This window comes from Nicotiana tabacum, chromosome 13 (assembly GCF_000715075.1).
Source record: "Nicotiana tabacum cultivar K326 chromosome 13, ASM71507v2, whole genome shotgun sequence".
Lineage (NCBI taxonomy): Eukaryota > Viridiplantae > Streptophyta > Magnoliopsida > Solanales > Solanaceae > Nicotiana > Nicotiana tabacum.
The window spans coordinates 882,035-907,524 of NC_134092.1; the positions used below are offsets into that span (position 1 = coordinate 882,035).

The 25,490-nt window shown below is 36.8% G+C and overlaps 2 protein-coding genes across 4 annotated transcripts; both read right to left on the bottom strand.

Moving 5' to 3' along the window:
* Positions 1-2,387: 2,387 nt before the first annotated feature.
* LOC107777785 (mitogen-activated protein kinase homolog MMK2-like) lies at positions 2,388-6,565 on the bottom strand. Of its 2 annotated transcripts, none has more exons than XM_075227621.1 (6): positions 6,212-6,314; positions 5,088-5,217; positions 3,617-3,754; positions 3,111-3,443; positions 2,802-2,985; positions 2,388-2,693 (listed from the first exon to the last, which is right to left on the bottom strand). In XM_075227621.1, exons 1-6 carry the CDS (start codon positions 6,235-6,237, stop codon positions 2,521-2,523), a joined length of 984 nt encoding a protein of 327 aa, XP_075083722.1. In that variant the 5' UTR covers positions 6,238-6,314; the 3' UTR covers positions 2,388-2,520.
* A 1,712-nt stretch (positions 6,566-8,277) lies between these two features.
* Positions 8,278-24,921, bottom strand: LOC107777792 (CAAX prenyl protease 1 homolog). 2 transcript variants are annotated; one of them, XR_001646260.2, is made up of 15 exons: positions 24,769-24,921; positions 23,414-23,561; positions 23,225-23,309; positions 23,047-23,142; positions 16,511-16,576; positions 16,279-16,377; positions 15,941-16,054; positions 15,724-15,834; positions 13,759-13,821; positions 12,323-12,415; positions 10,506-10,619; positions 9,419-9,490; positions 9,258-9,323; positions 8,803-9,000; positions 8,278-8,680 (listed from the first exon to the last, which is right to left on the bottom strand). XR_001646260.2 is itself a non-coding variant. In XM_016597947.2 (14 exons), exons 1-14 carry the CDS (start codon positions 24,797-24,799, stop codon positions 8,884-8,886), a joined length of 1,275 nt encoding a protein of 424 aa, XP_016453433.1. In that variant the 5' UTR covers positions 24,800-24,921; the 3' UTR covers positions 8,558-8,883. The 2 variants fall into 2 exon arrangements, 1 of the variants encoding a protein (XP_016453433.1); XM_016597947.2 differs by having other exon boundaries at positions 8,558-9,000.
* Positions 24,922-25,490: the final 569 nt, after the last annotated feature.

Sequence of the window (25,490 nt, forward strand, 5' to 3'; positions counted from 1 at the left end):
TTAATAATTTTTTGGTCGCTCTTGAGCCATTCCTGTTCAGCCCGTTTTGGAAAGCTGCTACAACCATTCCTTCTGATACATTTGGTAAGGTCATCCTTACTCTGTTGAATCGAGCGAGAAAGTCCCTCAATCCCTCTCCGGGTGACTGTTTGATGGTAAATATATCATTCACTCTTGCCTCCGCCTTTTAAGCCCCAGCATAGGCCGTTACGAACTTGACGGCCATCTCTTCGAATGTTTCAATGGAGCGCGCGGGCAGCTGTGAATACCAAGTTAATGCTCCTCCAGTAAGGGTCTCGCCGAACTTTTTCAACAAGATGGAGGAGACTTGTTCTTTGGAGAGATCATTTCCCTTTACCGCAGTGACATGGTGAGTCACATGATCTTCGGGGTCAGTCGTACCGTCATAAATTTTCAGATAAGGCGACATCTTGAAGGTCTTGGGTATGGCATGTGGGGCGGCTTCATCACTGTAGGGTTGCTCAACGAACCAACCATCGTCTCTTTTTGGCAAGAGTTTTGGGGCACCCGGTATTTGTCGACTCTTTCTTGGTGTTCTCTCATTTGATCCCGAAGCATTTTGTTTTTATTTTCCATTTCTTCCATTTTCCTCAGAACGGTCGTGAGGGTTTTGTTACCTGCATTATTAATGTTATGAGTGATCCATGTTACTGGAGGAGGAGAGCCGTGCTGCTCGGCCATTCTGGTGTAATGCAAGTCCTTGCATTTTCTCTAACTGCCTCCTAAGCGGGCTTGTCGAGGATGTCGGTCAGTGTATTTGTGAGCCAAGCCTCAAGTAGCTTCTTCACCGCTGGTGGCGCCTCTTCCGTTGTGGAAGTGGAAGCTCCTTTACCACGGGATGTTGTGATATTGCCGTGAAGGAGGGGAAGCCTACTTCGCCAGGGAGAGGCGTTAGGCGTTATGTCTTCGCCTTCTGTTTCGGAGACCTCATTGATGGTGTTTAAGAGGTTGGTAGTGAGATCAACCACTGCCTTCATTCTTTCTTCTCCATTACCTGCCATATCAGATCCGTGTGTACAAGGAAGTAGGAGCTTTGTTCCTTTTTTTTTTTGTGAACTGTGCCAGTTATAGATCTAGAAGAAACTAAAAACTTAACTAGGTATCCCCACAAATGGCGCCAGATTGTTTGACCAAAAAATATAGACCTTTGATTAAACTAATTAATTTTATATAAAAAGGGATTAAACTTAGTTAATAATAATATCTTCAGATTTATAACTAGTCGACTCAAATAAAACCGGACAATGTTGGCAAAGGATTAAATATTGCGTACATTCAATGTTTCCAGATCATTAATGATGGAATAATTTCATGTAATAAATAATAATGAATGACATTAACATAAATAAGTAAAATGATTCACCCAATATTGAATGAGGTGGATGATTTGGAACTATTCTCGAATCTGATGAAAAAGTGTAGAATAATATATAATCGAATCTTCTTAGAAATGTAGTGTTTGTATCTTTTTTAGAGGGAAAGTCCTCCTCTCAAAAAGTGTTCTTATCAGATAATGTTACATGCCCTTTCCCATATATCTTTTTCTATTTATATGGGACATATCCTAATCAACCCTAAAAGTACAGACACCAAGAATATTCAATGGAATATTCTCTTGAATATCCTATTACAAAAACTAGCCGTTAGCACTGCCCTTGATACTCGACCTCGACCATTATTGACTGCTCGACTACGAGCCCCGTTATCTACTAGTCGACCTCGACCATATCGCTTTCCACGATACCGCTCCGTGCTAAATCTCACTGAGGTAGATTTTGACATATACAATCAACATAACATTGAGACCTAACAATAGGTAAACTAAGAATTGGGATGAATCTGGATCTGATACTATTATCAGAAATGGACATTGGTCTTACTCAAACCCCAAAAGCTAGTTCAGGTGTGAATTGCTTAAGAGTCAAAGACAATATAAGGAGCTTAATTTAATCCCACAATCGATGTGCGAAAGTCAACACCAGTCAAAAGTCAAACTATCAATAAAACACACTGATAAGAAGACGAAGCAAAGATTCTTATCAACATGCTGAACACTGCAGTTGAGCAGGAATGATGAGTGGATCAAGTAATCCTGGCAATTTCTTATAAATATGCATACAACTTTAAAAATTGTTCACTCACTGTCCATTCTCACATGAACGAATTCCATATAATGTCAAACCACTTGAATAGGTGAAATGTTCAGGAAAACAAGCAGTCAGCACTCAAGATTTCCTAGTTCTATCACCCAGAGAGAATCAGTATTTTGAACCATCTAATTGCAGGCTACCATTTAGCTTCCTTACACAACACCAATAAACCAGAACATAATAAGGGAATAAGTATCTGACTTAAGCCGCTAACAATTTCTTGAAACCCAACAGCTCCACCATATTTATTCAGTCATCATCACTAGGGAATATTACAAGTCTAATACAGTATATTAGAGAAGTTAAATAACCAAATTCTTATTGTATACATCATATAACCACATCTTTTTCAATGAGTTGGATCAGGATTAAATTTTACAGCTTCCCTCCAGATAAGCTCCTTGATATTATCTTCAGTGAAAGATGGCTGCTCAAAGTCCAAACTGAAAGGCCTAGGACAAACAGGCTCCTCGTTGATATCATGAAGCGGTGCCAAGTACGGATGCGAGAGAGCTTCATCAACTGCAATAATCCAGTAAAAAAGGTCATTAACTAGCAAATCTTGACAGAATATACTTAGTAGCATTTAGTAAATCTAGAAAGGAACAAAATCCCTCGTAAATTCTTTACCAGTAATACGCCTGCTTGGATCAAAGATGAGCATTTTTTCAAGCAAATCTACAGCTCGAGGAGATGAATTAGGGAATCTGGCAGAAAATTGTTGCCTCGGGTACCTTGGGAGCTGCCTAACGTATCTTCGGGCATTATTACTCCGGAGAAACCCAAGACTAGCATCATCAGGTGAGCCTATGAGCTATTTCAAAAGCAAAAATAGAGTGTCAGATTGAAACTATCTCAGCTCGAAGCCAAAATGAACTACTAACTGCATGCAAATCCTAAATAAATGCAGAAGTAACAAATTCTATCGACTAAATGTACCTCAGTGATAAGTCTCAACTGGTGTACATAATCTCTGCCGGGGAAAAGGGGTTGTCTTGTCAATATTTCACCAAGTATGCAGCCTACTGACCAAACATCAATTGCCGATGTATACTCTGAACAATTTAGTAGCAACTCTGGTGCACGATACCAGCGTGTAACACAATATTCCATCATGAAATCTGTCTCAGTTGTCGTCCTTGCAAGCCCAAAATCTCCAATCTTTAGGTCACATTTTGCATTCACGAGCAAATTGCTGGGTTTTAAATCACGATGCAAGATGTTGGCAGAGTGAATGTACTTAAGTCCTCGCAATACTTGGTACAGAAAATGCTACAAAATTAAAGATGGCGACCAATCACGTTATGATGTATAAGAATGCAGATAAATCCCAAACAAGTACAAAATTCAGAACTGCATCTTCAAATACTAATCCAGCTAGCTGGTTAGAGAAAAAGAATAATGAATATGGGAACTTGAAGTACATGACATGAAGTGTATCTTACTCGGCAGTGTTCATCAGTCAATTGTTGGTTGGAATGAATAATCTGATGAAGATCAGTGTCCATCAGTTCATAAACAATGTACACATCATTGAAATTCTTCTTTTGAGGGGGTCGTATAACATCCTTAATTGCAATAACCTGTGCATTTGAAAAAGTTGAATGTAAATCCATCATGTTGTGGGTTTGGGGTGGGGGTGTTAATAATACTAAACAAAAAATCCAACATAACCACAAAGATCAGCAATTAGTTACCATAAATGCAAGCACTTCCCAATTCTTAAGTAACAAATTCTACCTTTAGAAATCAACACTTCATTTTACTCTTCGAAATGGTGTTGATTTGTTGAATTTACATAAAAAATAACATATTTTGAAAGAAGTAATCACTTCAAATTGTACTCTCAAGAATCTCTTGCAACTATTTAATAAAAGAGCTTAAGTTCTATGCACTGACAATATAAAAGATATTTATACAGTCATATCACTTATAAGGTAAAATTGTAGGTAAAGCTTTATGATAAACATTAATTTACAACCTGATAAAAGTGGTAACTAACCTGCTATCACATGTTAAAATACACTAATAGTGTAAAAAAATTTTTACACTTGCAGTGTATATAACTTAAATCCTTACTGAATTTTACCCTTAGAAAAATTTGCATTCACTTCAAACTGTACTCTTAGGCATCTGTTCTAACTATTTCCTAAGATTATGCTCTTAAGACAACTTAACTTTCATTTCCCCACCTCTGGCCAGCAAGACTCTAATTTTATTAGTCTCCATAATGAACAATCTCCTATTATAAACAAAAGCGTTTACTACTTCAGAGTCTGATATTCTCAGTCTTTTCTTTTAAATCTTCTTCTTCCTTTTTCTCTATATTATACATGCAAGCTATCTATGAGGTGAATAGAACTGGTGATAGACCAATTCTTATTGGCGCCAGAACCTTTGAAAATCAGTAATGTGCATAATCATATCAGTAAAAACAAGATAGTATCTTTAGGGGCTTCAAGTTCTTTTCTTTTACATTACCCCTCTTAGCCTACATCCTTTTCTTCAGCCTACTCAATTGATATAGTATACAACCTCCCCCCCCCCCCCCTCCAAAAAAAAAAAAAAAAAAAAACTTTGTTCCATTTTATATATGTGACACTATTTTCTTTTTAGTTTGTTTCAAAAGAACGACACCTTTTTATATTTGGAAACAATTTAGCTTTTGATCTTTCAGTTTACCTTAGTGACATGCTTTTATACCCACAGATAATGCCATGACAAGTTTAAAACCGTAATTTTCAAAAGTCTTCTCTTTTTTCTTAAATTTCATGACTAGTAAAAAAGTTACCACATAAACTAAAACGGAAGGAGTACATCCAGCAAAAAACAAGGAGAAAACCAGATGCAAAAGGACAAAGATGGATTGGTGTAAGGGGGCATGATTGCAGATATCTGGAGAGGTGCAATACTCACATTCTCATGATCCATGTGACTCAGAAGCTTTATCTCTCTTAATGTCCTTTTTGCATCTATTACATTATCAAATGCATTCCCTATCTTCTTAATTGCTACTTCCTCACGTGTCTCCGAGTTCATAGCAGCACTGCATGCATCAAATTAGAGAAAATTACTGTAAAATATTTCCTTCACATACTAATAAAATAGAGAAAAAAAAGTTTAACAGAAAGAACTCTTACAACAGTGAAAAGAAGTTAAACAGAGGACAAGTAGCATCACAGGATACATCACGTGAAAAGATAACATAGTGAACAACTTCAAAGGCTTGCTTTAGATTAGTGAGACATGTAGATACAAGACAAAGTAAGTTTGAGCAGATAATAGTCTTGCCCTTCGCCGGAAAATTAGACTATGTAGATAGGTAACAAAAAATATGTATATATACTTTATGTTAAATTGTCTTTGATTCTTATGTATTTACTTCTTTATATTTTGACTCCCCTGAAAATCATGATTCCGCCACTGATCGTGACAAGGGAAGCATAAAAGCAACCATACGCATATAGCATACATGGAGGCACTTTAAGACACATAAATGACAAGCATACATACTAACAACTTCAATTGTGCCAACAAACAATACATACTACCTTCAATGTCAAAAAGCTCAAAATTTAATGGAAACTATTCATAAGAGACCTGACCTATAGCCGTGTTATATCAGGAAATGACCAATTGAAGAAGTAAAACCTATTAGAATGATCTGATTCAGATGTCTTTACATATCAACCACAAAAAATCTTACAAATTCACTGGAACCAACTTCGATTAATATTCATGGTTAAAAACTTCCACTTTTGTACTAAGTGAAACTCCCTCGGTTTCATTGTATATCGTTGTGTTCAACTAGGCACGGAGCTTTTGAAAAAAATATAGATTATCGGTATATACAAAAGTACTCTTAGAACTCGCCGCCTTAAGATGTCATGATATTTATGTGACTATAACATAATACTATTATAGATAAAATAGAAAGTTTGAAGGTAAAGAGTTTTCAAATATTAAAAGATATCGATCTTTTGTTTAACGACTAATTAAAAACAAAAGAGTGAATCACAAAACGATGAGTAATAGTTAACCTCAAGGTAAACAACTCAATCTCCATGCAGGGGCAAGCTTTGCTCCTCTTCAGATCAGAGAGCACTATATATATGTACAACAGTTGGTAATACACACAAATATTCACAAACCTGTAACTATTAGAACTGAAGAAACAGAGCTTATAACCTATGCTATGCATATTAAAAAAAAGTAAAATTTTCTTACCAAACCATGCCATTAGCACCACGACCAATAGGTCTAATAGGAGGAACATATTTTCTTGAAACTTCAAAAAGACTACCATGCACATTATACTGCACATATCGACCCCCATGTGTTGGTACTCCTCTTATGTTACTACTATGATCACCTGAACTCGAATCAACAGACATATCTAAAACTCAAGAAATTAACAGAAATATTTAGACCAAAAAAGAAGAAGAGCCTTTGGACATTTCAGTTTGTTTTCTTATTTTGAACTTTCTCTTTAACTTTCAATTTTCTAGAGAGTAAGTTAGAGGAAAAGCATGTTAGATCATGTGTCAACTTTTGAACTGGATTGCATGCCATTTGTTGTTGCCCGTGAAGGAAATTGACTTCTCTTTGAGGGATGGGAGTTTGCTTTTTTTTTTTTTCCCCTTTACTTTCTCTTTATTGTACTAGATGAGTCCTCTTAAATTTTTCACCACACAAGTGGGAAAAAATTGACTACATATGATGCTTCCATTACTTTCATTTTTTATTTTTATTTTACATGAGTAGGTAATATATAGAATTTTTGTGGCAGTGATTTTGTTTGCGACGAACGGGAGCCTTGGCGTAACTGGTAAAGTTGCTGCCATGTGACCTGGAGATCACGGGTTCAAGCCGTGAAAATAACCTCTTGTAGAAATGTAGGGTAAGGCTGCGTACAATAAACCCTTGTAGTCCGGCCCTTTCCCGGACCCGCGCATAGCGAAATCTTAGTGTACCGGGCAAGGAAATTCTTATTTTACCTATCGTTTGATACAAATCTCATCATAAAATTTCGCATAATATCACATTGTTTGGTTGGCTGCACAAGGAAAAAAAATAATCATATGCCCCCATTCTAATGCAGCATTTGGTTGACAGTATTATATAATATTGCATTAAGTTATGTAGAATCTATGTAATTTTAAGCAAAATAAATAGGTGTATACATGGATTAAATTATTCAAAGATAAAAAGTTTCCTTTTAAAGATAGTAATTCATGTACAACAATCGCATTATAATAACTAGTTAACTAGTAGTACGCGAACTAGACGACCTTTTAAAGAGGAAGTTACTCAAAATATCTATTACAGCATTAATCACTCACTTAAGGATAAACCAGACAAAATTTCAAAGTCAAACATTTAAACCCCCTACTAATTGCAAATACCTGCGTAAATATAACAATTACGCATATACCCTATTCAAAATCAGACTCCAAAAAACACTACATATTGATGAAAATCATACAATATTGTGTAAATTTTTCATCATATGGGAAGTTGTATACAAATTGATTACTAGAGGAGATCCAGATCACAAAGGAGTCACATGTGATCCTGACGGGCTTGAACCTTCCGCAATGAAGATAGGAAACCGCTACGAAGATAGAAAAAATGACAGTGTATAGCTGCTGTAAAAATAATAGCTGAAAAAATATATAAAATTTATATATATATATATATATATATATATATATATATATATATATATATATACATTATGTATGTTATATACAAAAATTATAACAAATTTTATACACTTTTTCGCCTACCAAATGTAAATAATTTCAGGCGCGGACTAAAATTGATAATACCGATGAAGATAGTTGATTTGAAGTATAAATATTTAGAAAAGGGATCTGAACCAAAAACTACAAAGATACGCGAGACTTTGCATTTATCATTTTATACGTGGAGGAAGAAAAAGAAAAAGAAAAAGAAAAAAAAGAGCAACAAGGTCAATTTTATAAAAATTGAAATAGATTTATCAATTCCTCCTATTGGCTATGCTGTGGTACTCGTTTACCTTCTTGAAATGAAATATACTTTTGGTCATCCTACGCGAATCTTGAATGACTTATTTTGGCTGTGAGAAATGTATCACGAATTAGTGATGCACATATAGCAAAATAGATGATCTGGTTACAGATAGGCACTCGACTATTGTATCTATAAGTCAATTCTAACATGCTAATTATGTTTAATGTAACATTCCTATTTATCTTTTTGGTTACATGCTTTTTTAACTTTTACGCAAATTCTTTTAAAGAAAACAATAATACTACTAATTAGTAAAAGAGAAGCACTGGCTGAAAAGGAAAAATATGCCCATAAATGCAGAGGCGGGACCAAAAAACATTATTTTTGTCCCTCCAAAATACTACGAAGTTCCTGGTACATCTCCTCGAGAGCTCGAATTGCCACCGTTTGATTATATAAACCCTAAATTTTGACCAACTTTATCAGCAAAGTCGAGCTGAAGCTCCCAACTTCTGTAAACAATACAATCAAACATAAAGTCATTCCTCCTTGAAGCTCCAGTAACCTTCCTAACTCAGCACTACAATGTGAATGTGACATCAACAATATCATGGCAACTGAAAGTAAATCACACCTATTGTTTGTTATGCTTGCAGTTCTGTGGTGCAAAGTATAGAACCAACTCTATATTGAACAGCGGAACGCCCACGTGTTGTCAATCTGTCTTCTTATCGATTTCATCAATCGCAGTCAATCTTTCAACTAGAGGAGGGTGAGAATAATGATAAGCCGAATACCAGGGATCTGTGTTCATAGCCGACAAGTTTTCTTCCTGCAACATGTTGAACAAATTGGTATTACAGATATCTTGTTACAGGATTTGAAAGTTTCTTCTAAGTTGCAATGATTTGAAACCTAGAAATTACTATTATGGCTTTGAGTTCCAAAGAATTGTTCAGCGTTTAGATTTGGAAAATTTTCATTATCAACATTTTAAGAATCATCAATGAACATAGATGGCATATGCAAATGGCTCAATCGCAAAAAAGGATATCGTGGAGACACATTTAGGATAGAAGGAACGGCAACCTGCAGTTTCACAAGACCAGCTCGAAGTGCTGCAGCATAACCAAGCTTCTTTGCAAAAGCATCAGCCTTGAGATAAAAAAAATTACAGTTCAAGTGAAAACATTTAGCATTAAAAAATAAGTCAAAATATAAAGATAAATCCATACAACATAACGTGTTACCTGGAACTCAAAAGCACGGCTTACAAGATTAAGACCAAAGCTCACTAGGTGCTGGAGAGGTATGACAGTGTGCTGCAACCATGTTAAATTACATTGAATAAATTAGAACAAAATAGATTTTGCAATTGATAAATACCAGTTCTTATATTCTCAAGGCATGTCAAGTGACACAATATTGAACTTTGAACTGTTTGTATATGCACGATTCCTTAACGAAGAATAACAACCTTAATGTACAACCTTGATTGCCTATTCACAAGGTACGACACATCAATCACCATTACTTTATTATTGCCTTTGTCCAAAAAACATAATTTGCTCTCACGTTGAGCGGCATTTCAGTAGCATCCTGCTTAACCCAACGGCTAGATTGATCATTAACTATGGATAATATTGTATTAGTTCTTTTAAGCTTCAAATAATTCATCTTCTTATTTGGTATCAGTTGAGCCTGCCGTATGTCGACCAAATGGGAAATATAAAAGCTAGTAATATGTAGAACCTCAAATATATTAACTACAGATGAACAAAAACAATACTACCTAATTACAGATTCACTTGTGAAATATTGGCAAACCCAGTGAAGAAACTACCAATCAGTCTATCAACTACGCTTGAAACCCAAATCATTTGGCATCGACTATATGATCTATCTATTTACGGATTCTCTAAATCTCACGCTTACGCATACAAGTCGGTATCACCGATATTGGCATTTATGTTGTTTTATTCATAGGTAAATTTGCATTGACTGCATTGCTTCCAAAAGATTTTCACATCTTTGAGGGGAAAAAAATTATTAAATTCCAGAACAATGATATCAAGGACAATGTTAATACCATTAGTTCCAAAAGACCATGATAAGAGTAATTCAAAATCTGGAATGGAAGTCCCTTGAGTTAATAAACTACAGAGTGATCAATGTTCTTAGACCTATATAAAAGAAAAAAACCAGCCAATGATTTGAATAACATATAGGCTAGTAAATCTTCTGGATTTTGAAAATCAAATTACCACATCTAACCCTTCCCAATAGCCACACTGACCTACCAGATGTTTAATATAACCTTTCAAGAGCATATATTACCTGAAATATGATAAGTCCAATAAGAACTGGTTGGGTATCAAACCCAAAACTCTGAAACAAGTCCTTTGAATTCCTAACAAGAGTGTATCCTCCGAACTGCAATAATGTGAGGATCTGCAGAGAATAATACTCGTGTCAGAACAAGAAAAATATGATTTTACTGTCAGAATAAAGAATATAACTGTTTTCGAACAGAGCATTCTATCAAAACAGAACGGCATAGGTGTTTTGTTTTCCTAATGCTGTAAAGAAACAAGCAACAGATATTCTTGGGCCAATGCTGATATCCGGGGAGAAAAGGAAAAAGGAAACCCAACACAAAGAGGCATGGCAATCAGGTAAGGGAAAAAGCAGCCAGATATTTTTTCTTCTTTTGAGAAAGCTAACAGTATACACATCAGCACAAAGAATGTACAGGCAACTAAGCAGCTAGATACTCTTTGGCCAAGTTAAATACATACCAAAAGTCAGACCAACAATATCCCCTAAACATAATAGATGAAGGATGAAGCTCCAAGATAGTCATCGAATGTTGATGATAAAAAGAAGTCAACCATACCAGCATCTCTATTTCCTAATACTGTTACAACTGAGAATACAGCAGGTTTTTTGTAGCCTCACCAGACATCGGCATTCTACTAACCCTCAAATTTGAGGGTTGGTATAGCCACACCAAACATAGCCATTCTTCTTACCCTCAAATTGAAACCTAACTGTCTTGGCTATCCTCAAACTGAAGAGCCACTCCTCAAAAAAAACTGAAGAGCCACCCAAAATCCCAACAGTGTAACTACACCAATTTCCTTAAATTCCTTGCCTCAACCTAAAAGGGAAAGTCGAACTGACTCGAATCCTAGACCTAAATGTGAGATAGGTCCCCTGGAACGAATCGAGTGCTAACCTCCTGATTATCTCCTCTTCTTATCATTTTCCGATCTAATGCTGTATTACAACATTTTTCAGGTTCATTCTAGTCCAAATTTCCCAAATAATCATAGTAAAGGAACACATATTATATAAAATCAATGAGTACTTCTCACTTCTCCTTCCCCGTACCTTGGCAAGAGGGGAAGCATAACAAGAAGAGAGACTATGAGCTACATAGGCTGATCAAGGGCTATCTCTGTTATAAATGAAGAAAGACAAAGATGCGGTGAAAGTAGGCATTGCGAGCAAGTGAAGAACAAATTGAGAGAGACTGAAGTCTGAGGGAGTGAAGATTGAGCTGATACCAGAGGAGAAAAATAGAACAAAATGGAGAAAAGAGGAAAGCAAACACCCTTCTCCTGGTTATATCGAGGAGGCAAAAGTGACAGTTTGATTGTTTTATGCGCCAGGCAGGTTATAATCCCCAGATAAATATCCCCTAATAAGATAGTGAAATCAGATGCATATTAGTAAAGTATCTCTGGGAGTTATATCAGGGTGTTTTTAACTTATCAAAAAAAGTTATATCAAGGTGATTCACATAGCTTGGATATATCAAACAGATGGGTCACATGTATAAATGATAATGGTACATACACTATTCACATGTTCAACAGATAAAAAATTGTTATTGCAAATGATAATAATGTGCATGCTATTCACGTTTCAACAGATCAAATTTATCAAAAAAGACTCAAGTTTCTGTTTCTGACAACTTTAGGAATTTCTTGTCTACCATCATAAATATAATAAGTCAAACTAGTCCCACGATCTCTTAAAGAGAAATAAACTACATCATATAAATGGAACAACGGCAACATCTACTTGAACTGAAAACAGAATAACTGTTTTGGTTTAATGGCACGGGCTGCATGAATTAATTTCCATACCTGGACAGCTATGAAGGAGTACATCGTGTGATTAAGTTTCCAGTGCCCCAGCTCATGCGCAATAACAGCAACAACCTCCTCATCATTCTTGCACTACATACCACCAGCAAATAAATTAGAGGAAAGAAATCAAACTGAGAAAATGTTTGTTATGTTAGAATTTGGGTATTAGCATTGTAGAGTAATATCTAAATCATGCAATCTAGCTATAAAGGATACCAGATGAGAGAAGCAGCCCTATCATATAATGCAGCAAAGTAAACACATACTATCCACGCTCTATCTCTTTGAATCACCAAGAACAACATTTTCTCGAAGTTAAAAAAGAAAAAATTGAAGAGCCTCCTAATAAACATAAACACCTATGTTCATGGCTCAAAAAATCGCTATATTTTAAGCTCAGATAATGGTCAAATGATAAAAAGGCTGTTACTCAATGTCTCAATCAAACAATCAACTAGGGTTATAGTCACCCATATGGATCCTCCACACCAATCCATGCTATTTAGGCATTACAAAAAAATAAGCATTGTAAGGCAAATTTGGGATTCTCTAAATCCCATACTTTCCCTACTGGATAACTAGTTAATGTCAACTAGTTTGTATCGCCGGTATGATCCTTTGCTTCCATTTTTTTAATTCTTAGAAACAATATAAAAACTTATACTTTGACGCGGAGGAGGGGGGAGAAAAAGAAAACTACATTCAAACTTTATGCAAGAAGATAACAGAAATTGTTTCCTGCAGCAATTCCTTCTGTGCGGTGGAATAAAAATTACATTGTCAAAAAACTTTTTAACAGCTTCAATCTTTTTTTATAGATTTTAACAGCTACAAGTTTTCTCATATAGATGGCAATATGGCATACACTCCTCTCATAAGAACCTACACATAGGAAGAAGCCTACAAAGTCGTCACCGTTACAATTAATTAAGGTTGCATCTGCTGGAAACCCGTCATCATATATCTTTGCTTTTCACCAAATCATGACCACGTTAGAACAATCTTTGAATTATCATAAAACGGTCTTTAGGAATCTAGACAAGAGTGGGTTGCTCTAGTGGTGAGCACCCTCCATTTCCAACCAAGAGGTTATGAGTTCGAGTCACCCCAAGAGCAAGGTGGGGAGTTCTTGGAGGGAGGGAGCCGAGGGTCTATCGGAAACAGCCTCTCTACCCCAGGGTAGGGGTAAGGTCTGCGTACACACTACCCTCCCCAGACCCCACTAGTGGGATTATACTGGGTTGTTGTTGTTGTTGTAGTCTTTAGGAATCTGTAAATGGAGAACTCCTAACTTAATCAACTAAACTACCTAACACAAAAAATAAAATTAAAAAAAACAATTCATTAGCTAACAAACAGTGAACAGAATACAAAAAGGTAAAAGAGAAAAATGAAGGCAAGGTCACTTTAGTCGGATTTAATAGCCACCACACCTGCTGGATTAGTGTATCATAGAGGACAATCCGTTTGTTCTTGAAGAATCCATACATGTATGCCTAGCAAAAATTTCAAATACAAGATTAGCGCACAGGAGCAAGCGGGGTAAAATGCGAGGCAACAAGGCATAAGCACCTGGCTAAAAGTTGCATTCTAGTGACAAATTCACAAACAACATAATTCCAACAAATCAACGAAGAGGTAGATTTCCAACCAAAAAAGAAGGTTGATGCAGCCCTAGGGTTCACTGGGTAAATGAGCCCCTTAAATAAGCTTGTGTCTTCTGCAAAATCCTTTTTATTTACCTTTACACAGACTTTCAGTTTTGCTGATTCTATTAAATTGAACAAGTTTTCATAGAACGGGATGAAGATTTGGCCACCACTAACTAGTTAATTTTGTTAGCATGTCCAGGATATCACTGATCAAAACCCAATAGTCTAAGTTCTTACCAATGTACCATAACTTGCTAAAAAAAGAATGAAGAGATCCACCTGCACTATGTATTTCTTTATTGAGGCAAAATTACTATTCATATATTCTTATTAGAACCTGTATTCATTGTCATATACTATGTGTTGTTTTTCATTTTTTACTTTACTTCCGAAAGTATATGGATAGCCTTTTCTGATCTATATGTTTTGAATAAGTCATTCTCTCACCTTCAACCTAAGTTGCTCGGACTCGGGTGCGGGTGTCCGATACGGGTCCGGATCTAGAGGTCAGATCCTTCATGATCTAAATTTAAAGATTCGGGGGTACGGATCCAGGTACGGATACGGGTGCGGGGATTCGGCTAAAAATAATTCAATTATTTAAAAATAGAGTTATATATGTCTAAATTATGAGACATTATGTGAAAAACTTACAAGGTATTCCGAGAAGGAGAAAATATTGAATAAGAATAGAATTTTAGAAGGAGATAAAAGGAAAAGGACCGACATAGAAATTTATATATACAAGGTATTCCATTTTCTTCCATATCACCCTATCTTTTGATTTGTTTTCAAAAATCATTGTATCTGTCCCAAATTTCTCCGTTGATTTTGGTCAAAGTACCCAAAATCGGTTGACCAGATCCGACACGGATCCCACACCCATACTCACACCCACGTCGTGTCGACACGGGTGCGGCACTGAAAGTGAAGAGTCCGAGTAACTTAGCCTTCAACAACAAAAAACGAAAGGAGTTGGTTCACTGGCACATGAATAAAAAATAACTTATTATGTCAAATAATATCCTTGATTATTTGGAAAAAGTAGTCAGTTTTAGATCAAATGCCCATTAATAGCCACTATATAACCAGCCCATTCATCGCCCAATAGCTTTAGCGTACTCACTTTGCTGTCTCTAATTAAAGACAAGAGATCCATGAGAGCTTCTCAAACTTAATAACATAATCCAGAAAGAAAAGGAGAGATAACCCTATAGACACTTAATAACATAGTCCACAAATAAAGTAGAGATAACTCCATAGAAATTTACCGCCAAAATAATTCCTACACATCAACAGTTGCGTATCATACTTAAGTTTGTGCAATAAGTATGTGCATGACCTTGACCTATTCTTTTCAACCAGGGGACAATCCAAACAGATTTGTCATTTAAAATATCATTCTGATCTTATAATGGCATCAATAAAAATGCAAAAAACTAAGAGAACTAGCATGTCAACCTACATCAACTGAGATTACAGAAAGAGATCATAGCACAATCAACTGAAATATGTGATTGGCTTTCCGCATAAAATATTGTAGAGAAATAAAAGATTTCCAAACTAGAGAGTTAAGTAACACTAGACAAATCCTAAAATTCAAATTATCTTCTCAACCCTAAGACCAGCCAACAACTGAAGACGTAGAATGTGTCAGGGTTTCTAAGTAGAATGGGTGAAATGAAACAAAGCACCTGTTTAACTACCATGAAGAGACCAACAGAATAAACGAAAAGGAGTTCTCACATTGCTATGGCTCGACCTTGTGGACCCATCAACCACAAACAACTTCTTTAGGGGAAATTTAAGCGAGGAAGCCAGATTCTCAATCTTCGACCTAAGTTCTCCTTCCGGAAGCTGCTCATTCAATGAAACTTAATTATCAAATCAGGCTGCAGGAATTACTTTTCAATTTTCCTTTTCTTTGGGAGTTCTCTTCTTTAACGGTCGGTACATTACTTACCGGAGTGAACTTGTTGAAAAGCGGAGCAATCAGAATAGGGTAAAGAGTCATCATAACAAGAGACAGGACGAGCATAAATCCCCACAAGTAAATGGCCAAGTAAGGACCTCCCTTCTGCAAATCAAGAATCGATTTTATTGTTAGGGGAAACGGATACAATATCATCTCTTGCCTTTAAGATGGAGATATAAGAAATGTTCATGGTCAACGTAATTAGAATACTGATCCGAAACAACAGAAACATCTCAAACAGAAATGAACAACTACATCATGCTAAGATCTTGAATTTGAACCATAACCACAAAAGGAAGTTCCTGTAGTACCAAAAACATGAGTACCTGTACTATAACAATGATGGCAGCAACAATGGGAGGACCAATTACAATTGCCAAAGCAATTCCTTTGATCATGTCTCTGAAGAATAACCATACTGTTTGCTGTATAAGAATGATAAATTCAAGTTCAAAATAGACAAGTTAACTGCCTAAATAAGTAGACATATGGAAAGTAAATAAAAGAGATAGTAGCTCCTTAAACTGGAAGAAAGTCCTGCTCATTTCCAAGATATACCTTGTTGAAACCATGGCGGGATTCGATCACAAAAGTTGAATACAACGAAAATGGCAAATCAGTGATCTGTAAAGAAAAAAAAAGTCTTACCACAAAATTATGAAGATGAGCACAAGTATAACTTTCTGAATGCTATCCAAACCACTTCAACATATGTGGACATAGATATCACCACACTGCCAAGTGCATCAATCTAAATGCTTCTCGGAATAAGTTTCAGCATATTACTTGTGTCATTGCAAAAGAGGATTCCAACAAATATTCACCAGAAGAAATCAGTCTTTATTTAGCTGTCTAAATGAGCTCAGCTTGTAAAATTGCATCACCATTAAATCCATAAACTGAAAATACGGCAAGAGACTTGCCAATTGTTGCTAACAGTGTTTCAAATCACTAAGTTGGATGTCACTTAGAGTTTGCCAGGTCTTAAGCAGGTTCTAAATACCTGCGTCAACCATAAGAGCAAAAATCTCATGGAACTGAGCCCCCAAATAGGAAGAGCACTTTCCCCATGCAAACCTTGCCCTAAAGCAATTTATTTTCTGAACCACAAAACATTTTCATCTTCTTTTTGGTTAAGAAAGATAACATCTTCTATTTTGATTTTCTAGGTATACAAGTATAATTTAATCCTCTGCGTTATTTACATGACACTATTACTATGTGACGAGTCAAAAAAACTTTTTCTTGTACTAAGCTTTTTCAAACAAGCTTTAGATATTTTTAAAAATAGAAATTATGATTTATAGCAATTTTTATGTAGCTTCTAAATATGAAAATTTTATTTCAAAAAAATGAGGAACCAATGCTCAAATACACATAAACAACTAGACGCTTGAATATGATGTAATTTTGTGAATATATATATATATATATATATATATATATATATATATATATATATATATATATATATATATATTGAACTTTAAACCATTTTTTTGTGTTTACATAATCATCCACATTGCTCTGCTATTTATTCTACAATTTCATTTTTCTTTATTGAAAAGGGCAGCCCGGTGCACTAAGCTCCCGCTATGCGCGGGGTTCGGGGAAGGGTTGGACCACAAGGGTCTATTGTACGCAGCTTTATCCTGCATTTCTGCAAGAGGCTGTTTCCACGGCTTGAACCCGTGACCTCCTGGTTACATGGCAACAACTTTATTATATATGGAAAATAAAAATTTGCAAGCTTATGCCTGCCTCAACACTAACATCTTGCCCATGATAGGTATACCACGCAATGCCCCCTAGACAGTGGTTGAAGAACAAAAAAGAACATCACGTTGAACTCTAAGGGGTGAAGCAGAGACAAATTAAACAACGTTGACAAAAGTCAACCCCGAAGGAGACGAGAGGATGGACCCAATGGCGAATGGTATAGAGTGAAGGATGCAAGGTACTCACATGGAAATCATGCAATATGAGGTTACCTAGAGAGAGGACAAGTCAATAAGAAGAATGTGTTTAAGGTCATACAAAGTATCAAGTGTCAAATAGGCTTCTTTTTCATATGGTGTGCAGTGTGGAATGCAGTTCTGGATTTCTCCGCTGATAAACTAAGAATAAGAAGACAGAGTAAGTTGATGTTGCATGTGCAAAGAGGATTAGAGATATGCATATATGCGGTGCAAAGTTGCTTCACATTTGTGTGCCCTTGTTTTTGTTCTTTATCATCGAGTATTGTCAAGGAAGTAGGATGAGGCAAGTGCATCTATACTACGAAAGCGCAAGGAGAAAGAGGAGCACAACTTAGGAAGGTGGTGCCCGAAACTATGGAACGGAGGAACAGTAATTTTATCCAAAGCAACAAGAAAGATGTGACTTGTGAGAAGCAAAAAAACTCATATATGTTTCAGTCATATTTTTGGAGTAAATACGCTCTGTGCGCCGGGCTGCCCTTTATATTATTGTATATAGAGTTGGGCAGAACGGATGGATATATCTATGCCAAAAATTACATATTTTTTATCAATATTTTCATGTACTATTTTTTTTTTGATAACCGTGGTGTCCGGGCCAGCTTGCACGCACCATGACTAATTCCACGGGATACCTGCCACCTCCCACCAGCAACAGGTACCAGGTAACTCTATCCACCAAGGCTTGGATAGATGGGAAGAAATCACCTAGTATTTGTCTCCGCTGGGATTTGAACCTGAGACCTCATGGTTCTCACCCACTTCATTGACCACTAGGCTACTATTAGTGAAATCACTTTTGATTAGTCAAAATTTCTAATTAGAAGTTGAATAAGGTCTTGTTTTCTTATAATATTTTGATAAAGGAGGTCCCGTTTTCTTATATTTTGATGGAAACGTAGGGTGGTGTGTTTGGTGGAAAATGTTTTTCAATTTTTCCATGTTTGGTAGGCTTAAATGTTTTGAAGAACATTTTCCTCCAATTGAAGGAAAATGTTTTCACTATCAAGAGAAGAGAAAACATTTTCCAAGCTCTTATTCAACTTTCCCCACTTTATTCCCCATCCCCACCAACCCCTACACCTATCCCACCCACCCACCCTAAGGTAAAGCAACACATTAATCCTTTTTTTTGATAAGGTAAATTGTATTATTCAAAAAGGGAGAAAAAACTCCCGTATACAAGAAGTATACCAAAAAGTAGAGAATTTACATCAGAACATGATTCTCTACAAAAGACGCCCAATCTTCAACACAAGTAGGGGCTATATGGGTGCACCAAAAAGCGATCAAAGATAAAAGACTATTCTTAAGATGTGAAAAAGGAGACTCAATCCCCTCAAAAACTCTCCTATTTCCCTCTTTCCAAACTGTCCACATGAGAGCTAACGGGGCGAACTTCCACGCATTTTGCTTGCTTCTTCTACGAAAACCGGCCCAACTATATAGCATTTCCTTTACAGTGTTTGGCATCACCCATTGAACACCAAAAAGATTTAGGATTGCCCTCCACAAACCCAAGGACACAGGGCAATACAACAGAAGATGATCAACTTCTTCCCCTGAGCTTTTACACATGTAGCACCAAATAACAAGTGTAATTCCTCTCTTTCGCAGATTTTCAGCTGTCAAGATCACTCCCCTCGCCGCTAGCCATGCAAAAAAGCACACCTTCGTGGGCGCCTTAGGAATCCAAATCGAGGAGTATGGAAAAGTAGTCTCCTCTCTCACCAACATACTCTGGTAAAAGGGCTTTACGGTGAACAAACCATCGCCACGCAACCCCCATCTCCGAGAATCGTAAGATGGATGGGGCATGTCTTGCCCGTATAGCAATGCCAGCAAATTTTGGAGCTCCACAATCTCCCAATCTTGCATGTTCCTTCTAAAAGAGAGGTCCCATACTACCCCCTTCATGCTCCTTGCGAATCTGTTGGACCATCTATTCCTTCTGGTTTGAAACTTTGAAGACGTGGGGAAAGAGATCCTCAGAGTATCCTCTCCACACCACATGTGATTCCATTCCAAAAACTGATTCTCCTTCCATCTCCCACCCTGTAAGTGATGTTGCCATAGAAAGCTTCCCAGTTCTTCATCTCCACATGCCACACCCGAACGGTGCTGTGATTGCCTTGGTCCTCCAACCCCTCCCGTGGAATCATACTTTTCTACTATGACCTCCCTCCATAGGGCATGCTCTTCTACCCCGAATCTCCACAGCCACGTCCCCAGCAAAGCTCTGTTGAATACCCTAAGATCTTTTACTCCAAGTCCACCCCACTTCTTTGGGGAAGTGACTGTCTGCCAATTCACTAGATGAAACTTTCTAGTTCCATCCGCCGCATCCCAAAGAAAATTCCTTTGAAGCCGCTTCAGTTTTTCTGTGATGCTCACAGGAGCTTGCCACAAGGACAAGTAATAGGTAGGGATACTCAACAAAGTGCTTTTGATAAGCACTTCCTTACCGCCTTTTGACAAGTACCGTTTCTGCCAGCCTGCTAATCTTTTTTCAACCCTTTCAATGACTGGATTCCAAACAGTAGTATCCTTATGCAAAGCGCCCAATGGTAGACCCAGGTAAGTTGTGGGAAGAGAGCCCAACTTACATCTGAGAACATGAGACAAAGCATCAATGTTAGCGACCTCACCCACCGGGAAAATCTCACATTTGCCGAGGTTGATTTTGAGTCCTGATACTACCTGGAACCACTGCAGGACCTGCTTCAGGCAGGTCAACTAGTCCATACGACATCACAGAAAACCAGGGTGTCATCCGCAAAAAGTAAATGAGAGACTCTTCGGGCACTGAGCACCCCGATCGAAGCTGAGAATCCTCTCAAGAAGCCTCCACCCGCCGCACGATCCATCATTTTGCTCAGAGCATCCATCACTAGAATGAATAGCATGGGGGATGGGGGTCACCTTGCCTGAGACCCCTGGAGATGCCAAAGAAACCACACGGGCTACCATTAACCAGGACAGAGAATCTGACTGAGGAAATGCAGAACTTGATTCATCCCCTCCATCTTTCCCCAAACCCCATCCGCATCATAATGAAATCCAGGAACTCCCAATTGACATGGTCGAAAGCCTTCTCAAGGTCCAACTTGCACAGTAAGCCAAGTTCATTTGCCACCAAAGCAGTATCCAGGATCTGCCTACCTTCAACAAACGCATTCTGGGAGGATAAGACAGACACGTCAAGAACCTTCTTGAGTCTGTTGGAGAGCACTTTAGAAATAATCTTGTAAATGCTCCCCACGAGACTGATAGGCCTGTAGTCTCTGATACAAGATGCGCCTTCTTTCTTAGGCACAATAGTGATAAAAAAAGCATTGATACTTCTCTCGAAAACACCATTCACGTGGAAGTATTCAATGGCTTCTATCAACTCCCCCATAATCTCGCTTTCTCAGATTTATCTAGCTCCCCAGCCCCTTCCCCTCTCTCTAATTCCCCCAATTCATACATAACTTCATTTTAACCTCTATCCTCCTAAAAACCTCCTTATTTCACCTAATAATATCTCCCTTGAGCAATTTGAGTTTCTTCGAAAAACGGAATGAAGGTGACCCTGATACCCCGTAGCTTGTCCACCATTCTTTCACTTTGTCACCAAATCCTGGCACTTTCAACCACATGTTCTACAATCGGAAGGGAGCACGCACCCCCCTCACTCTGCATCCATCTAGCAAGATAGGCAAATGATCCGAATTCAGCCTAGGTAAAGGAATTTGCAGCACATTCGGCACCAGCTCATTCTAGGAGGGCGATATCAGAAATCTATCAAGCCTAGACCTTGAGTTGGAATCCTCCGCCCTGGCCCAAGTAAACCTTTCCCCTGGCAGAGGAAGATCAATGAGAAAGTGATCATTGATGAAGTTAGAAAACTCCTCCATGGCCCTCAAAATCAGACTACACCCTAATCTCTCCTTCGGGAATCTAATAGTGTTAAAGTCTCCCCCTAGAACCCATAGAATGTCCCATTCCCCAATAATATTGGCCAGTTCCTCCCAGAAAAACACCTTGGACCCTTCCCCTACCGGTCCGTACACTCCCCCAAATCCCAACTCCACCCCACTCACTCTATCTTTGACGAGAGCTGCTAAAGAAAAAACTCACTCCTTAATCTTCTTTACCTCCAAGCTTCTATCATCCCACATAAGAAGAATGCTCCCGGCACTTCTCGCTGCCGGGACCCAGTCATATTTCACCCAATTACCTCCCCAAACACTCCTCACGATCGCTCTGGCCCAAACTAGGTTGGCACCCCAATCCCTAACTCCCACTTTGATGATGGTCCTTTTGTTTGGGTCATTCATCCCCCTCACATTCCATGAAAGAATCTTAAATTCATGGAATGTGAGGGGGACTAATCTTAACACATTAGTCCTTTTTGGGTTTGAATTTAATTTATAAAGAATAATTAAATTCTTGAAGAACATAGAGTCCTGAAAACGTTAGGTATTTAGCATAAAAATGGGGATTTGGGAAAAGGGGGTAAGGAAAGTAGCATAAAAATTTATTTTTCTAAAAAATATTTTCTACTCTCTACACAAACACTAAAAAATATTTTCCGGAAATTATTTTTTACTCATCAACCAAACATAGGAAAATAAGTGATAAAACCACTCATTTTTCAAGAAAACATTTTCTAGGAAAACATTTTCCTTCATACCAAACACCCATAGTCTATATATTTTCAGATGAACATATTTATACCAAAATAAGAAGGGAAAATACTAAAAGTACTCACCTAACATAATAGGTGGTTATCACATAGTTTGAAAAGTAGAAATTCAATAAAAATGTCTTTCAATGTAGAGTCCAAAAGCACATGTTTCAACTAATCATGGTTAAATGCTTAGTCATATATCACAAAGACCAAATTAAAGTTTTTCAATTAGGAATATCGAGGTTTTCTAATAATTAAGATGCCACAGCAAAAAAAAATAAAAAATCATTTCCTAATATGCTGAAGGTTTTACTTAATTCAGTTTTGTCAAAGCCAAACATAATCATGGCGACAAAGGTCCAGTGAAACAATTCCAGGAAAACATCAACCATCCTATTTCCAGAGGGAGGGGGGAGCCAGATGAAAATATTCATATGCACCTGCGACCAAATCATAACTCCAGCTAAAAATGCTAGTGTGTGAAATATTTCATTCTCTGCATTGAGACCAAGGTATATCAAAAAGTCTCGTGATATCTGCGATCAAAAAAGAAACTCTAAGTCAACAATGAGCAGATAAGCAGAAACGGCTTCGCAAGAGAAAGGCTCAATCACTCACCTTCCAAAACCAAGGTAATATCCGGAAATATAGGATGGCAGAGTCCATCAGTATGGTAACAAACTCGTGGACAAAATGAAAATTACTGAAAAGAATTAAAATAACAAAAGAATTAAAAAAGATGGCCAAACAAGATAATACAAGAATTCGTGAAGTTAGATAACATTCCATGAACAAAAGGAAGCATACCTTTTGTCGAGACTATACGCCTGGGACTTCTTGAATTTTTCCTGGCTGATCACTCCCTCCAGAGGTTTTGGAAGTGTTGGCAATTTAAGAGCCGCATGTTGTCGTAAATCAAGGTATGTCTCAAATATGTACATTAGTATCATGAAACCTGGAAAGTTCAAAAGCACAATAAGAGGGAAATCACAACGTTTCTTTTAAAAAAGGAGAAGATACATTACACCATATAATAAATAAATAAACAAATAGAAGGAGAGTACAGAACAGAATGTGACAGCAAATAGCCAGTTAACTAATAAGAAATCCGAAAGAAGGATCCAATTTATGGTGATGAAGACCACAAAGAGAATAACAAATTGAAGCCAAGCAAATTAACTTGCCAGCCAAATATTTAAAAGCAACAACGTCAATTAACTTGCCAACCAAATCAAGACAGGGATCCAGCATCAATCAATTAATAAATGAATAAAAACGAAACCACCATTATCTAATCCTAATTTCATACAAGCTTGATAATACCACTAAAAGGCATCCAAAATGGAAATAGAAGGAAAAAGTATCATAGCTTGAGGCAAATTGTAGATATCTAAAACGATTTTAAGGCAGAACTTCAATTAAATTCGTCTCTATTATTCCAATTTTATCGTATTGTCCACGGAAGAATGTTTAGCACCATAGTAGTAATGATCCTGAAACCATCACTAGAAAATCACTAAGTTCATAAACATCCAACTCAATTCCTTATGGAGTCTGATTAACCACTAATTCCTTCTCTGATAAGTGAAAAACGATTTTACCGCTCCCTGATATTAACTATAAGTGAAAATTAATGACGATTTACGCAAAACTACACCCCTATAATCTCTATATTTCTTGCTTTCAATTTTAATCAGATGAACAATTCAAGGTGAAGGTATATTTTACAAGATATCTCCAATTACCAAATATGCCGTATGTAGTTCAGTTTTCCTACTTCAAGTGCATTTGCCTTATGAATTCTATCAAAAGCAAGTACAGTTATTAAGCACTCAAATAATTGTACAATGTTGGATTATTTGAAAATCTAGCCCAGTATCAAGGGCCGGATATAGTTAAGAACTAACTGTTAGTTCATCCTAAACCCAGTAGCTTCGGCTCGAAAAAAGAACTATATGTATATGTGTTACAAAGCCACTAAACAAGTACAAGCGAACTTATGTAGCCCTAAGTGCAATAATCCTTCTATACAGGCAGATTGGAATGAATTTGTTAAATAAGTAAAACCTAAAAATTTGGAAATGCAAAAGCAAGAAAGAATAAATGAATATTAGGTATTATGCGTGTGTATAGGGTTAGAGAGAGAAAGTTTGAGAGCATACCGACAACCGATTCCAAGTATGGAAATGCCATGGATGACTGACTCAGTCCAGCAACAAAGAAAAAGTGAGAGAGATGATACAGTGACGTTTTTTTGGGCGATATACAAATTTATATACAAATTGCTTTTGCTATAGCGAATACGGAGAAGTCGTTTTCAGCGACTAATTAATCGCATACCAAGATTGCGACTTATATATCGCATTTCCAAAGAAAAAGCTCAAAGTAGTCCCTAAGTTTGGGCTTAGACTCAAAAGCATCCCTGAAATATATACTAGAACACTAATAGTCCCTATCATTTTCGAAAGTGGTGCACTTTTGGTTCTAATGGATGAAATCTGTTAAAAATTAACATAACCCACCCCATACAAAAATAACCTTATGATTCTTTCGTATAGCGTGTATTAGTTGATGGTATGGTATTACCTAGGTATGCACTTGATTTAAATCTTGCTGTATTTTTTACTTTGCGCTATGATTATATATTAGACTAAATTTCTTAATCTAAATTTTAATCACAATTAAAATTTAACTAGAAGAAATTTGTATAGCAATGTAAGTATTATCGTTAATATATGAATTTATTATTTATTTTTGAAACACAAGTTAACAATAAAATAAAAAGCACATAAAAAAAATCCTAATTAGGGCAATAATTTTTTTATTATAAATTTTGGTCAAATACTTAAAATTCATCTCTTGAAATCAGTGCTTGTAGATTTTC

Excerpts from the sequence above, each read along its gene's own strand:
- LOC107777785 (XM_075227621.1), bottom strand. The coding sequence starts at position 6,237 with ATGGAGATTGAGTTGTTTACCTTGAG. Across the intron at positions 3,444-3,616 it reads TGACTGATGAACACTGCCGA|CATTTTCTGTACCAAGTATT; the intron begins GTAAGATACACT and ends TTAATTTTGTAG. Across the intron at positions 2,694-2,801 it reads TCCAAGCAGGCGTATTACTG|TTGATGAAGCTCTCTCGCAT; the intron begins GTAAAGAATTTA and ends GGATTATTGCAG.
- LOC107777792 (XM_016597947.2), bottom strand. The coding sequence starts at position 24,799 with ATGGCATTTCCATACTTGGAATCGGTTGTCG. Across the intron at positions 23,143-23,224 it reads TATTACCTTGGTTTTGGAAG|ATATCACGAGACTTTTTGAT; the intron begins GTGAGTGATTGA and ends TTTTGATCGCAG. Across the intron at positions 9,324-9,418 it reads GCCGTGCTTTTGAGTTCCAG|GCTGATGCTTTTGCAAAGAA; the intron begins GTAACACGTTAT and ends TTTTATCTCAAG.